At 40.9% G+C, this 14431-nt stretch overlaps 1 protein-coding gene across 5 annotated transcripts in view; it reads left to right on the forward strand.

Moving 5' to 3' along the window:
- LRRC27 (leucine rich repeat containing 27) overlaps nucleotides 1-14431 on the forward strand; it is a 73278-nt gene that overhangs the window by 25070 nt on the left and 33777 nt on the right. For all 5 annotated transcript variants that reach the window (XM_089510210.1, XM_089510213.1, XM_089510209.1 and 2 more), the window contains one exon: nucleotides 8299-8539. In XM_089510210.1, coding sequence (XP_089366336.1) covers nucleotides 8299-8539 — 241 coding nt within the window. The remainder of the gene's footprint in view (nucleotides 1-8298; nucleotides 8540-14431) is intronic.

Genomic DNA, 14431 nt, shown 5'->3' on the forward strand with positions numbered 1-14431 from the left:
CAGGAGTGCTTTGTCATAAAGCAGGGGAGAGAATCATCCATCTATTCCAAGAAGTCATCCTCTCACATATAAGCCCCTGTTCAAATACAGTTTGCTTGGAAATACTGAATTTGTAACTGAAAAGTACAATCACATGAGGCTTTCATTATAAAGGCACTTTTTCTCCCCTCCCCTTTTTCTTCTTTTTTTATAATATATTTTTATTGTGTTAAAAACAACAATGACACACACATACATTTACAAAAACACATAAAAATACAAAACAAATTTACAACAACTCTACAAAAAATAAAAACAGCACTCACATATATATCTGACTTCCTGAACTCTGACAAAGTCAAAACACAACAATTATTACCCCCATCCATTCCTATCACTTTCTGGTTTTGGGAAACTAATCTCTTGCTAAATGCACTTTTTCAAACGCACACCCTAAAACATTTTAAAGATAGAAAGTGACCATAGCATGCAGTTTGCACAGGGTCAGGGTGAACTAAAAAGAGCCATATGTGCATGTCCACCCTAACATAAAACATAATGTCAGAAACATAACATTTGAAGTGCATTGCTGTCATGTCTCCACGTTCTGCATGTAATTTCCTCTCCATGGAAGCGGACAGCCCCTGAGATGTAAAGGGCTGTACAGAGGAGCCCATCCTTAGAGGAGACTGGTGCGTCCATTCACACATGAACACAAAGCACACAGTCATATTAAAATATTATCTAAACATTAGTGGCCTGTGCTCTTGCCAGGGAAAGTACCTCAGCCTTGGAATGAGACACACACACACACACACACACACACACACACACACACACACCAAGCTCAATCATGATGCCACTTCTCTAAGGAGTGAGTAGATGAATTCTCTGTTATAGGCAAAAATATTGTTAAACTACTGTATGTCCTTTTAAAATCATAAAAATAGCTTGAGATTGTTTAGCTTCCTATTTCTGCCTATTATAGCCAGTAAGAAAAATAGAATATTAATATTTTGTTTGAAGAATGTGCTGCCACTGTACAAAAGTGAAAATGATTATGTTTTATTGTATGGCAAGGAAACTTATAACTGTTGCTTTATTCCTACTCACATGATGAAATAATGTAAAGTCAGGAATATTTGTATCAGATGTTATATTTACCCTCATTAAATGTATTTGTGCAATTAGAACATTTGTTTCAAAAATTATTGTAAAGATTTGTTAAACATCTTGTATGTTTTTAAGTAATTATGGTTTATGACTATGTGTCTGGAAATCATAAAAAGAGCTGTTTGTATAAAAATAAAATTTACATTAAAAGATGTGGCAGATAATTTGCTTGTGTAATTGCCTTCCTTGATGTGTTTTCCTGAATGTGTTTTTATGCTGTTTTTGTATTGTGAAACAAATATGTTCCCTACCACACCAATAAGCTAAGAGCAGCTTTGCAAGGGACTTGCATTGTCAGGAAAGCATGCAGGAAATGTTTGAATCCCCTCCTCTAGAGCTGTTTCCCGACTCTTCAAAGTAGGATTTGACACATCAGTGCTATTTACTTAAAAATATGGGAGATACTGGTCATGCATCTGTTGCATATTTTCCATGGATAAGTTTCTGCTTTCATTTATTTCAATGAGAAAGAATATTGTATATTCTACTGCAAGGCATTTAAGGACCGAAGTCACCCAGTCTTCAGAAACATGAAGAATATACTTTGTGTTTGGCCAAATCCTCCCATCATTTTTATATTTTAAAGGCTCTTTGTATTCCATTAGTAGATACGAGCAAATACCCATACATGAATAAAAATTAGCCAATTTTCTATCCAGAAAGCCAATTAGACAGAAAGCCAATCCTTCAGGGATTCCATGTTGCATGCACAAATGTTTCTAGCCTTGATGACATTTCAGAAGCTGGGAGATTTTAAGTTCAGGTTGAATATATCAGGAGACTTCCTTAGGGCTGTGAGCATTTAATATGCCAGTCACTTTGGGAGATGAATATGTTGCCCTTTTACCTGATGCATATTTTCTCTGGCATTTAATTTACATTATGCTAATTGTACACAATAGTCTCTCATGTTAATACATGCCCATATAACTCCCAAGCATACTCCAACAGAGATAGTCACAACAGGGCATAATGAAGTAGATAAAATTAAAGATATGTCAAAGAAGGCACGTACAACGTATGGATGGGTAAATCAATAGGTGACTAGTCAAGTGCAGCCAAATGCAGGCCATTAAGTGTACCTGTAGGTGTACTACCATAGACCATTGAACTAATGCATGTTTTAGGCCATGAATAATTAGCAACCCAAAACTGACCTCGCTAAGAATCCTTGACTGAATAGGTCACACCCCAGTGGCTGGGAAGTGCAAAACTATCAGATGCTGCAAGGTAACCTGCATGTTAAAGCTGATTCCTGAAGACTTCCATATGTTGCTGCCTTCTTCCTTTTCCACCAATACACTAGTGTGAAAATACACTAGCTTGGCAAAAATTCCCTTTGAGGGTTTGTTGGACTAACTTCCCTTTCCTGAGATGCCTTACAGATCAGCTTCTATTTCTCTTAGCAGACTCTCATCCATAGCTTTGAATGGATTAAATAGTATTGGGGCTTGAACTGAAGGCGCATGACATTCTTGCAAACAAGCTTGTAAAATGTGGGCTAGACAAAGTAACTGTTAAATGGCTCTGTAATTGGTTGACCGGCCAAACCCAAAGGGTGCTCAACAATGGCTCTTTTTCATCCTGGAGGGAAGTGACCAGTGGAGTCCCACAGGGCTCTGTCCTGGGCCCAGTGTTATTCAACATCTTTATCAATGACCTGGATGACAGAATTGGGAGCATACTTATCAAATTTGCAGATGACACCAAATTAGGAGGAATAGCTAATACTCCAGAAGACAGCATCAACATTCAAAATGATCTGAATAGACTAGAAAGCTGGGCCAAATCTAACAAAATGAAATTCAACACGGAGAAATGTAAGGTACTGCACTTAAGGCAGAAAAATCAAATGCACAGATATAGGATGGGGGACACCTGGCTGAATGAAACTACACGTGAAAGGGATCTGGGAGTCCAAGTAGACCACAAGTTGAACATGAGTCAACAGTGCGACGCGGCAGCTAAAAAGGCCAATGCAATTTTAGGCTGCATCAATAAAAGTATAGTGTCTCGATCAAGAGAAGTAATAGTGCCACTCTATTCTGCTCTGGTCAGGCCCCACCTGGAATATTGTGTCCAGTTCTGGGCACCACAATTCAAAAAGGACATTGAGAAACTGGAGCGTGTCCAGAGGAGGGCGACTAAAATGGTGAAAGATCTGGAAACCTTGCCCTATGAGGAACGACTCAGGGAGCTGGGGATGTTTAGCCTGGAGAAGAGAAGGTTAAGAGGTGATATGATAGCCCTGTTTAAATGTTTGAAAGGATGTCATATTGAGGAGGGAGCAAGCTTGTTTTCTGCTGCTCCAGAGAACAGGACCCGGAACAATGGATGCAAGCTACAGGAAAAGAGATTCCACCTCAACATTAGGAAGAACTTCCTGACAGTAAGGGCTGTTCGACAGTGGAACACACTTCCTCCGAGTGTAGTGGAGTCTCCTTCCTTGGAGGTCTTTAAGCAGAGGCTAGATTGCCATCTGCTGGGGATGCTTTGATTTGGATTTCCTGCATGGCAAGGGGTTGGACTGGATGGCCCGTGCGGTCTCTTCCAACTCTATGATTCTATGATTCTATAGGACAGCTGGTTACAGATTCTTCCTGAGCATAACTTAGGTGTAGCATGGTAATATGCATGGATCTAGGGGCTAGACTGGGTTAGATTTTAACACCTCCTTCTGTGCTGGTTTCAGCTGGCCTGTTGAACCATGCCCTATGCACACCCTTCAGGGCCTGGATTCTGCCTTAACCCTTTCTTCCTATGTTTATCTACATGTGCTTTCTTAACTCGTGCAGTAGTTGTTTGCTGAAACATATTTCTGGTTCTAGCATTTTTTACATCTGTGCATTAGGTGCTGGAGTCTGACAGTTTTCTATTGCATTATTTACTCAATGTTAGAGTAATATGCTTTTAAATACTTTGATTGACAGATGTCACGTATTCTGTGAGACAGCTACTGACTATTGAGACATTAGTACATGGGATGATTTAAGGTTGCTACAGGATTGCATCATGCTATGTGGCACTGAATGATGACTCACAGCCAACACTCTATATTAGTGGACCAGGAGCCTGGCCACATGTTCTGTTGTCAGTTGGGAGCTATTGTTGAAGCAGGAGGTTGTTGCTGTGAGCTAGTTGGATTAGTTTGGAGCTGGAGACATTGGAGTTGATTGGAAGTCAGAGAGGCGTATGTATATATATGTACTGTATAATATTGTACATTTTGTAACCTGAAGATAAAAGCCTCCAGAACTTTGGATGAATCAATCTTTCTGTGAGTTTTTTCTTTTAAGTGTGAAAAGTGGTCAGTGCACTGCCAATACCAATAGCTGTGCGTTTTTGTTTTTGTACTCTGCTGTGTATATTGTTTTAGCTGTAGCTGGGCAATTTTTCTCAGTCTGTGCCTGGAGTTTCGGCCGTTATCCCATCCTTCTCATTTCTGGACACTCACAACCCAGAAATGAGGGATTAAATGAACCTTTGGAAGAATTTGCACTGCCTTGAAAGGAAAGGGGGAGTTTATAATTGTCAGCTTTTTCCTAAGTATTGCAGTGATAATCAATCCATCTCCACATTAATTCCTTCCTAGACTTGAACTGCCTCTATTTCTTAATTTAAATATCTATCCTTCTTATACAAAATAGCCATGCCCAACTGTTTGCTTTAAATTAGGAGAAGGCAACTATCTAGGTTAGGGATGGCATACAAACCTCATCAGACTTTGGAAGACCACATGCCCTACTACAAACCTCTTCCTCCCGCCAATGTATTTTTATTTACATTTAAAATTAATGTTTATTCAAAATGCACTTTTGCCCTAGGGGATATGATAGTCTTGCTATTTTTATTTTATTTTATTTTTATTTTTGGCCTTACTCACCTCAACCTATTTTAGGCTCAAGAGACAAGTTTTTAAAAGTGACTTTTTAAAAGTTACTTCAAGTTTACTTACTTCAATAAAGCAGGCTTTACTTCAGATTAGTGGTGCAAAAATATGTAAGGCAGCTTGCACTAGATAAACTGCAAACAATTCAACAATTCTATTAAATATGTGGGTTCAGTCCAAATGAAATTTTGCATGTTAACTTGAAATTAACATGTAAAAATGGAATTTGCAGTAATAATAATAATAATAATAATAATAATAATAATAATAATTTTATTTATATACCGCCCTTCTGTAAAACCAGGGCGGTGTACAACCTTCATAAAATACATAAAATTACCGTGTACAACACAAAATACAATAAAAACATTCCAGCCAGCTTGCCACTGCTGAAATGGGGGGGGGGGGGGGGGGGAGAAGTTAGTTGGGGCTTGCATCAGGGAATGCTTGTTTAAATGAACAGGTCTTCAGCCCCTTTTTGAACTGGGCTAGGGAGGTGGCCGAGCGGAGCTCAATGGGCAGGGAATTCCAAAGGGTAGGGGCCGAGATGGAGAAAGTCCTCTTAGAAGTAGAGGCTAGTCTGGCCCCTGGAACCCTCAATAGCTGCTGCCCAGATGTTCTGAGTGTGCGGGGTGGATTGTATGGGGAGAGGCGGTCCTCGAGGTATCCTGGGCCCAAGCCATTTAGGGCTTTATAGGTGATAACCAACACCTTGTATTGCACCCGGAAGCGAATAGGCAGCCAGTGCAGATCTTTAAGCACTGGTGTTATATGGCTGGCTCTGGGTATGCCAGTAACCAGCCTGGCTGCCATATTCTGCACTAATTGTAGCTTCCGGGTATGGTACAAGGGTTGCCTCATGTAGAGCGCGTTGCAGAAATCCAAGCGAGAAGTTACCAGATCATGTACTACCGTTTCAAGGTCCTTCCGGCCCAGGTAGGGACGCAGCTGGCGTATCAGCCGAAGCTGATAACAGGTGCTCCTGACCGTCGCATCCACCTGTGATGTAAGGTGGAGCGACAAATCAAGGAGCACCCCCAGACTGCTTACCGAGTCCTTCACAGGAAGCGTGATCCCGTTCAGGACAGGTGGAACCACCGCCATCCCCGGGCCAGGAGAACCTATCACGAGCACCTCCATTTTCTCTGGATTCAGACTGAGTCAGTTTTCCCTCATCCAGCCCATTACCGACTCCAGACAGGCCACGAGAGGAGAGATGCCATCCCCGGTCACTGCATCAGTCGGAGACATAGAGAAGACTATTTGGGTGTCATCAGCGTACTGATAACCCAGCGCCCCATGTCTCCGGATGATCTCTCCCAGCGGTTTCATGTAAATGTTGAAAAGCATGGGAGACAGAATGGCTCCTTGAGGGACCCCAGATATAAGGGCCCTCTTATCGGAGCACACGTCTCCCAGCTGCACCATCTGGAACCTCCCAGAGAGGTAGGATCGGAACCACTGGAGTGCAGTGCCCCCAATTCCCACCTCTGCTAGGCGCTCCAGAAGGATACCATAATAAAGATTTATAGTCACAGATTATTCACAGTCACATATGAAACATAATATTTGTTTTGCTGAAATTCCATTCCAAGAGCATAAGAGTGTGATCTAGTTTGCAATTATAGATATACTTAACAAGGAGTCTGTCAACTGAAGACAATGGGACTCTGAAACAACCTGCAGAGCACTGGACTGCAAACTAGCTTCAGTTAAGTAGCCATATATTAAAGACTGTTACTTCCAAGTTTTGATGAAAAACACACTTCTCTCGCATACTCCTCTACTGCACCAAATACAGAACCTATACTAGTCATAGGTTGTCAAAATATGTTTGCTCTAGGAATTGCTAGGTCCAATGCATCTTTATGGCCAAATTTTGCCAGAGGTTTCACTGCAGGACCTAGAGTTTCCTAGAAAGAATACGTTACTCACATCTGTGAACAATCACGAAAGTTTCTAGGCATTTGTAGGTCTTCCAGCACAATTCTATAAACTTCTGGGAGATGTTGACCATAGGGTTTCATTGGAGAATACAGAGATTCCTAGAGAGGTGTTCTTTCAGGTAAAAAAAATATGGTTTTTGATTTGTTGTTTTTCCACTTTCACAAGGGCCCAGCATCCCTAACCCCAGCGAATGCAGAGGGCCCACTGTATAAAACAAGTAAATCTTTACAAGTAAAAGACAAACATTATGAGCCACCTGAGGAAGTGGGGGAGATATGTAAGCGTCACTTGTAGGTCTGCCACAAATATTTCTGGAATATTCTTGTAAAAGATTATGATTATGTGTCCTTACTAAACAGAGGTGGTCCTAGTGTGTGAGAAGATGGGGTGCTCTCTGGAGGCGTGGGAAGGTTGCAGTAATTATGTAATGGAAGGAAAAGTAAGAGAAAGTAGCTGATGAGAAAATATTCCAACAAAAGGATTATGATTACGATGAGGGGGGAAGGAGGGAGGGAGGGAAGAAAAAACGAATGCATGTTATATTGTATTTTATTAAATTGTGTATGATATTGTATTATCTATTTTGAAATAAAATTATGATGATTAAAAAAACCCAACAACCTTCCTAACCAGCAGGTGGTTACAAGGTAAACTTAGACATTGGATGTGGGTAGCAAGGTAGATGCAGTTGCCTCCATTTTTGGGATCCCAGCCAACAAGCACTGGTGGAAATTGTCTGTCATTGACAGTAAATGAGAATCAATGAAATTTGGTCCTCTTATGGTGTAAAGACAATAGGAACTCATAGCACCCAGCAATGTGTAAAGAAACTAATTGGTGGTAGACACTTTTTTAGGAGACAAGAAAAAGCACTATACCTCACCCCTTGAGTGTGTATTTTTTTTACAAATGACTCTTCCAGGGGGATATAGCCTAAACAGACTGTAACTGTGGGATGTAGAAAAATACAGTTCTAGTGTGATTTGAGCAGCAGCGTGCAAAATGTTTTCTCTTTCATCCTTTGTTCTGTATGACAAAATAATTCCATTTACTTTATTATTATTATTTTTTTTGTTTTCATTCCCCCTGTTTCTTCTTCAGATGATGATTGTACTATAATAGAGAAGGGGATAGAGGCTGAAGAAACCAAGGCATCCTTTCAACTGTAAAGTCTTTATGTTCAGCTCTGGAGAGAGGAGGAGGGAAAAAGAGGGGGGAAAGGCTGCAGGGGGAGCAGATTTTATTTTGCCATTTCCCCTTCATAGTTGGTTCTGCTGATGAGTATAGTGACCTTTTTTTGATTTCAATAGAAATGCCTCCTGTTGAAAAGTTAAACTTGACAGACGTCATGAAATCCAGTTTGGATTTGTCAGATGGATGGCCTAATGAGGAAGAAATGATACGATTTCAGAAGCTAAGGGATGAATTTATCCAAGATGAAAAAGAAGAGTATTTGGCTAACAATTTGGTAGCCAACGAATCCATGCCTGCCCTCAGGAGAACCAGGACAAAAGAAAACGTTTCTCATAAACCATCCACGGTTTCATCCAGGTAATAAAATATATGATACATCTTGCTGTGTTTTTATATTCTTTATTGGGTATAACATAATAAAATTGTAATACAGTCGCCCCTTTGTTTTTATGGGGGATCCATTCTGGACCCCCTTGCAAAAATGAAGAATCGCCAATATTCAAGCCCCATTGGCTTGAATGGCGACACACGCCTGGGGGCAGCCCGGGTGCGTGCCCCATTTTGTCCCCCTCCATTTGCCACTCGCAAATGGGCAAGGGACATGGACTCTAAGTCCATGAAAATGGAGGAGCATTAAAAGCCAAAAATCCATGGTTCAGTAAATAATAAATTGCATTGGTTTTTGTAATGTTGAACACTCCAATCCTTTGTCAACCTGCTTAACCATTCAATGCTTTTTGTGTCATCAGATTCTTTGCCATTGATGGTACATTCCTTTTGACAAAAGAGTTGTGTCTCTGCCATTACAAGATGCAGCTCTATGGTCTCCATCTTGAAAAAGCTTTTTGTCTTATAGTACCCACTGGTTACTTTGTTATTTTGACTATAGATTCATGGTGGTTATGTGATCAACCCTCAGCCCTGCAAATTGTCAAATAAAGATAATATAGTCAGCCCTTCATATCCATAATAATAATAATAATAATAATAATAATAATTTGTTTTATTTATATACCGCTATTCCAAAGATCATAGCGGTGAACAGCAAGTAAGCTAATTAGCAAGTAAGCTAATTTGCCCCCAACAGTCTGGGTACTCATTTTAGCGACCTCGGAAGGATGCAAGCCTGAGTCGAGCTTGGGCCCTTTTGCTGGTCTTGAACTCGCAACCTTGTGGTTTTGAGTGAATGGCTGCAGTGCAGGCATTTAACCACTGCGCCACCAGGGCTCCTTCATGGATTCTTTATCCATGAATTCAACCATCCGTGGCTTGAAAATATTCCAAAAAATATAAATTCCAACAAGCAAACCTTGATTTAGCCATTTTATATAAAGAACACCATTTTACTACTCCATTGTATTTAATGGGACTTGCACATCTACAGATTTTGGTATACATGGGAGGAGAGTCCTGAAACCAAACCCCAGCAGATACCAAGGGCCCACTGTATTTAATTCTTTGAATGCAGCAATTGGAGGACCTTAGTTCTACTACCACCCAATCCTTTCCTGGAATGTTAATTGTTTCAGTACATTCTAGCTTTCCTTCCATTTTTTTTTTGTTCTGTTGTGTTTCTTTACAGAAATCTTTCCATGCCACATGCCTCTGTCTCCCACATCAATGTCTTTAAAATTGTCTATCTTCCAGAAATTATTTCAGTTGAGAAACCCCTGAGAATCTGAGAGAGAACTCATGTGTCTTGCAAAAATTTGGGGGCAAGCGATGGAGTTCAGTTGTTGTTGTTATGTGCCTTCAGATCATTTCCGACTTACAGCGACCCTAAGGCCACCCTATCATGGTATTTTATTGGCAAGTTTCTTCAGAGGGAATTTACCATTGGCATCCTCTTGAGCAGGGGTAGGCAACCTTTTTGAGCCAGGGGCCGGGTTGCTGTCCCTCAGACAACTGGGGGGCTGAAGCCAAAAAATAAATAATTTAAAAATTTAAAAAAATAAATATATAAATAAACTGGGACAAATGTAGGACAAAATTTTCAAATGGAGGACATTTTTTTTTAAAAATGGAGGACACGCGAAAAATTTGCTGATCTTTTTAAAAATGTAAATATAAATACATGTTTCTGAGGCTTCTATAGACAATTGCCCCCAAAAGGCCCCGGCAGCAATTGGCAGCAGGACCAGGCTGGGGCCGGTCCCAAGGCCTCGCCAGGCCAGATCTGGCCCGCGGGCCGCAGGTTGCCTACCCCTGCTCTTGAGGTTGACAGAGTGTGACTTGCCTAACGTCACCCAGTAGGTTTTCATGGCTGCCATATTCATTTCAAAATAGATATAGGCAGCAGCTGATGCTGATGTTTCTCCTCCTCCTCTTCCTCCTTCTCCTTCTTCCAAAAGCATCTGAGGAAGTAGACTGAAGCCTACGAAAGTTCATGCTGCCAACTTCTTTCTTTCAGTTAGTCTCAAAGGTACTATAAGATCTCTCTACATATTTCTTCTTTTTAACAACTCAAGCTGCTTTACAAATTAAAATGATTACAGTATAATAGAAACATACAAAAATCAAGATAGAAAGATAATTAAACGATTAACAAAATTAAATTAATTCAAAACATACACTAAGATGCTGAATGCATGGGTAGGATATGATGGGCCAACTCTATTCATGCCCCTGGCACTTACCTGGTCTAGTGTGATGATGGGTGAATGTTCAGATGCCACCCAACATGTCATTGAGCTGTTGCTGCTGCCACCTCACCCATTGCTGCTGTTGCTGTTGCTGTTCTCCAGGTGGGGAAATTGAGCCCCTTTGGAGAAAAACTGATGTTAAAACAATACAGCACCTTCTGATAGCCCTTTCTTTAAAAGCCTTCAGTTCTGAAATTCATCTGCCAATAGAAAGCTCACAGTCTATTCTGTACTCAGAGTGAGAGTTCCAAAGTGTAGGGGCAGCCCCTGAGAAGGGCCTACCTCTTGTTTCCACCAACCTTTCAAGTGAAGATTGTGTGATTGAAAGAAGTGCTTCTCCTGCAGAACTCAGGGTCTGGGCATGTCCATATGGGGAGATAGAGTTTGCCAGATAGCCTAGACCTAAGCCATGCATGTCTCCTGTGTGTTGTGCTGGTGGTGCAGTAGTTAAATGCCAGTACTGCAGCCACAAAGTTGTGAGTTCAGTCCCAAAGAACTCCAAGGTTGACTCAGCTTTCCATCCTTTCATAGGTCGGTAAAATGAATACCCAGGTTGTTAGGGGCAATTAGCTTAAAGATTGTAAACCACCTAGAGAGAGCTGAGTTCACTGATAAGCTGTATAGAAATGTATATACTATTGCTATTGCTATATTGTGATTATGTCATGAAATAAGAATAAGGCATAGAACACTTGTTTTCGTTATTTGTTATCATGTTGACTTCAACTTATGGTGATCGTGAGAACAAAAGACTTCCAAAATTTCAAGTCATAAAATACCCTGATCTTGTCTTGCAAACCCAGGGCCATGGCTACCTTGATTGAACCTATAATGTAGTCTTCGCTACATCCTTCCACTATATCAAGCATAGACTACAGTCTTTTCCAATAAGTCATGTTCTCCTATAATACTTATGTGCCAAGTACAACAGCCTCAGTATAGATATTTTCTCTTCTAATTCAGGCTTGATTTGCTCTAAGACCCATTCATTTGTCTTTTTAATCTTCTTCAGCACTACTTTTCAAATATGTTGATTCTCTTCCTGTCAGTTTTCTTTGTTGTCTAGCTTTCACAGCATTACATAAAAATCAGAAATACAGTCAGCCCTTGTTATCTGCTAGGGTTTGGTTCCAGGATACCCCCATCCCATGGATACCAAAATCAGTGGATACTCGAATCCCATTAGATACAATGGCATAGTAAAATGTTGTCCCTTACTTAAAATGGCAAAATCAAGGTTTGCTGGTTGGAATTTATACTTTTTTGAAATATTTTCAGACTGTGGGTGCTTGAATTTGTGGATAAAGAATCTCTGGATACAGAAGACTGACTGTACTATGGCCTGGATGATTGTGACTTTGGTATTTAATGATATGTCTTTACATATCCAGTTCCTACATGGCTGCCTTTCCAAATCTTAAGTCTTTTTCTGATTTATTGAGTACAGTCTTCATTTTGATTAATGACTCAGCCAAGGTATAAGAAATCTTTAACTATTTAAGTGTCTTTGTTACCCACATTAAAGTTATGTTGTGTAAATCACGATAGACCATACGTAACATTTGCTGATAACTGTGAAAGGAAAAGAATGGGGGGTAGTACGTTGTGTGCCTTCAAGTCATTTCCGACTTAAGCCGACCCTAAAATGAACTTATAATGGGGTTTTCTTGGCAAGATTTGTTCAGAGGATTGGTAGTGATATACAGAGTATTTTCCATGGAAACTTTCCACCCAGTGGTGGTCTGTATATATTACACTCTTTTCATACAGCAGACCATTGATCTTCTCTTATATTACATGATTAGGCAACGGCCATGGGATCTTGGAGGACTGCATCCCCACCAAGCTCCAGCTCGCATATTCTTTTACTCAAATTGCCTATGACAAACATTAATTCATGGGTAGGCAACTGCACAAGTGATGGGGGCCAGCATGTTTCAGCATGCCCAAAGTGATGCAATGTCACTTTTGGCTGCCATTTTGGCTGCTTAATTTGTAGCTTTTTATTTTATTTTATTTTTTGCTTTCGGGGAAATTTAGGGGGCTCTGGAGGGCTAAAGGGTCACTTTTGATAGCTTTTGACCAGTTTTCAGGAGGAAGAACTCACCTGACAATCAGCTCGCTGAAATGTTTGGGATCTAGGGGCTTTCATGGGTTTCAGGGGCCACATGTAGCCTGCACTTTGCCCACCCCTGTTTTAAGGGGTGTGGACAATGTTGCCTTCTTTCTCCCAACCCACCCCAGTTGCTTTAGGTCCAAAAGAGCCCTTTCTTAAACCGTAGAGGAAATCAGAAGAAGCATGAGAGGATGTTGTAACAAAACAAATAAATACAAAGTCCAGGTTTGGGAGTAAAACCCCTTTGGGTCCTTTTTGAGGCCTGAAAGTCATATGTGACCTATGGACGGCACTTTTCCCACCCACTCTATTGGGTTGGTTAAACTAAGGATAAGGAGTAGGAAGGTGATATGAATCATATCTCTTATAATTTGATTATACTGTTATAATGCCAATTAAAAAAAGCAAAGAGTTCCCAGTACAGTACTGAAGAACCACAGAATTCCTTAGGGAACAGCTTGAAAACACAATGCTACACTGATGAATTCTATTAGGCATTGACTCCTTGTTCTTACTGATTCATAGTGCAGATTACATTCTGGATTGCCCACTGGAGTTTTTTTTCTTTTCTAGACAACATAGCCATCTTTTTTGACATAGCTGTCATCTGTCCATGATTGTAGGATTGTCACTTTTTCTTTCCTTTCTTCTCCTCTGTTAATGGATGCAAGAATAAATAATCAAAGGTATCAGAATTGACCCAAAAAGCAAGTATTTGTGGCACCCTGTACATAAATAAGAAAGCCTTTATGCCCGATTGTTGCATAGGTCATATACTTTGCTGCTTCTGACTTTTGCGAGTTAGAGGCAAACAGGGATGAAAGGAGGAATGGAATTGTATGTGTGCTGTAATGTGCTCAAGAGTGGCTTTGTATTTATGGCACACTTGCTAAGAGAGTTGACTACCAATGGAGAAGATTAGAAACCGTGAATAGAATCTGATCATTAAAAATTTTACCCAAATGCTCAAAAGCTGCCTTCATAGTAAATTTTGTTCTGCCCACTGGTGTCTGAAATCTAGTTTCCAGTGTTTTATGCTATCTTAGGGTCCCCTGCTAGCTACTAGCTGTTTGTAGTGGCATCTTCAGAAGTAGTGCCACCTCGTGTGAGGGGGACTGCTTGGGGGTGGCCTTCCCTGGTTCTCTCACTCACTTGCTTGGAGACAACCAGTCAAGTGAGGCAGTGGGTGGGGATGGGAGGAGCATGCTCACCCCATCTTTTGCTTCCATGATGGCTTCCTCCTGAAGAGGAAGCCTAGGAGGGGGCACTTGCCCCTTTGCCACTGACGCTGTGAGGAGGGAGCCTGGCAAGTCCAAAACCAGGAGAGGACTCTCACCCCTCCTCCTTTTGCTTCTTCTCTCACCACCACCCCTGCTGTGGCTTACCCTAGCCTCCATCCATCCTCTCCCACTGCCTCACTCACTTGCCTAGCTTCCAGGGCTGTCGAGGGTGTCCCAGGTGAGTGAGGTAGTGAGATGGGATGAAAGGTGT

This window comes from Sceloporus occidentalis, unplaced genomic scaffold (assembly GCF_023333645.1).
Source record: "Sceloporus occidentalis isolate IW3139 unplaced genomic scaffold, rSceOcc1.0.p SCAF_2, whole genome shotgun sequence".
NCBI classification, from domain to species: domain Eukaryota; kingdom Metazoa; phylum Chordata; class Lepidosauria; order Squamata; family Phrynosomatidae; genus Sceloporus; species Sceloporus occidentalis.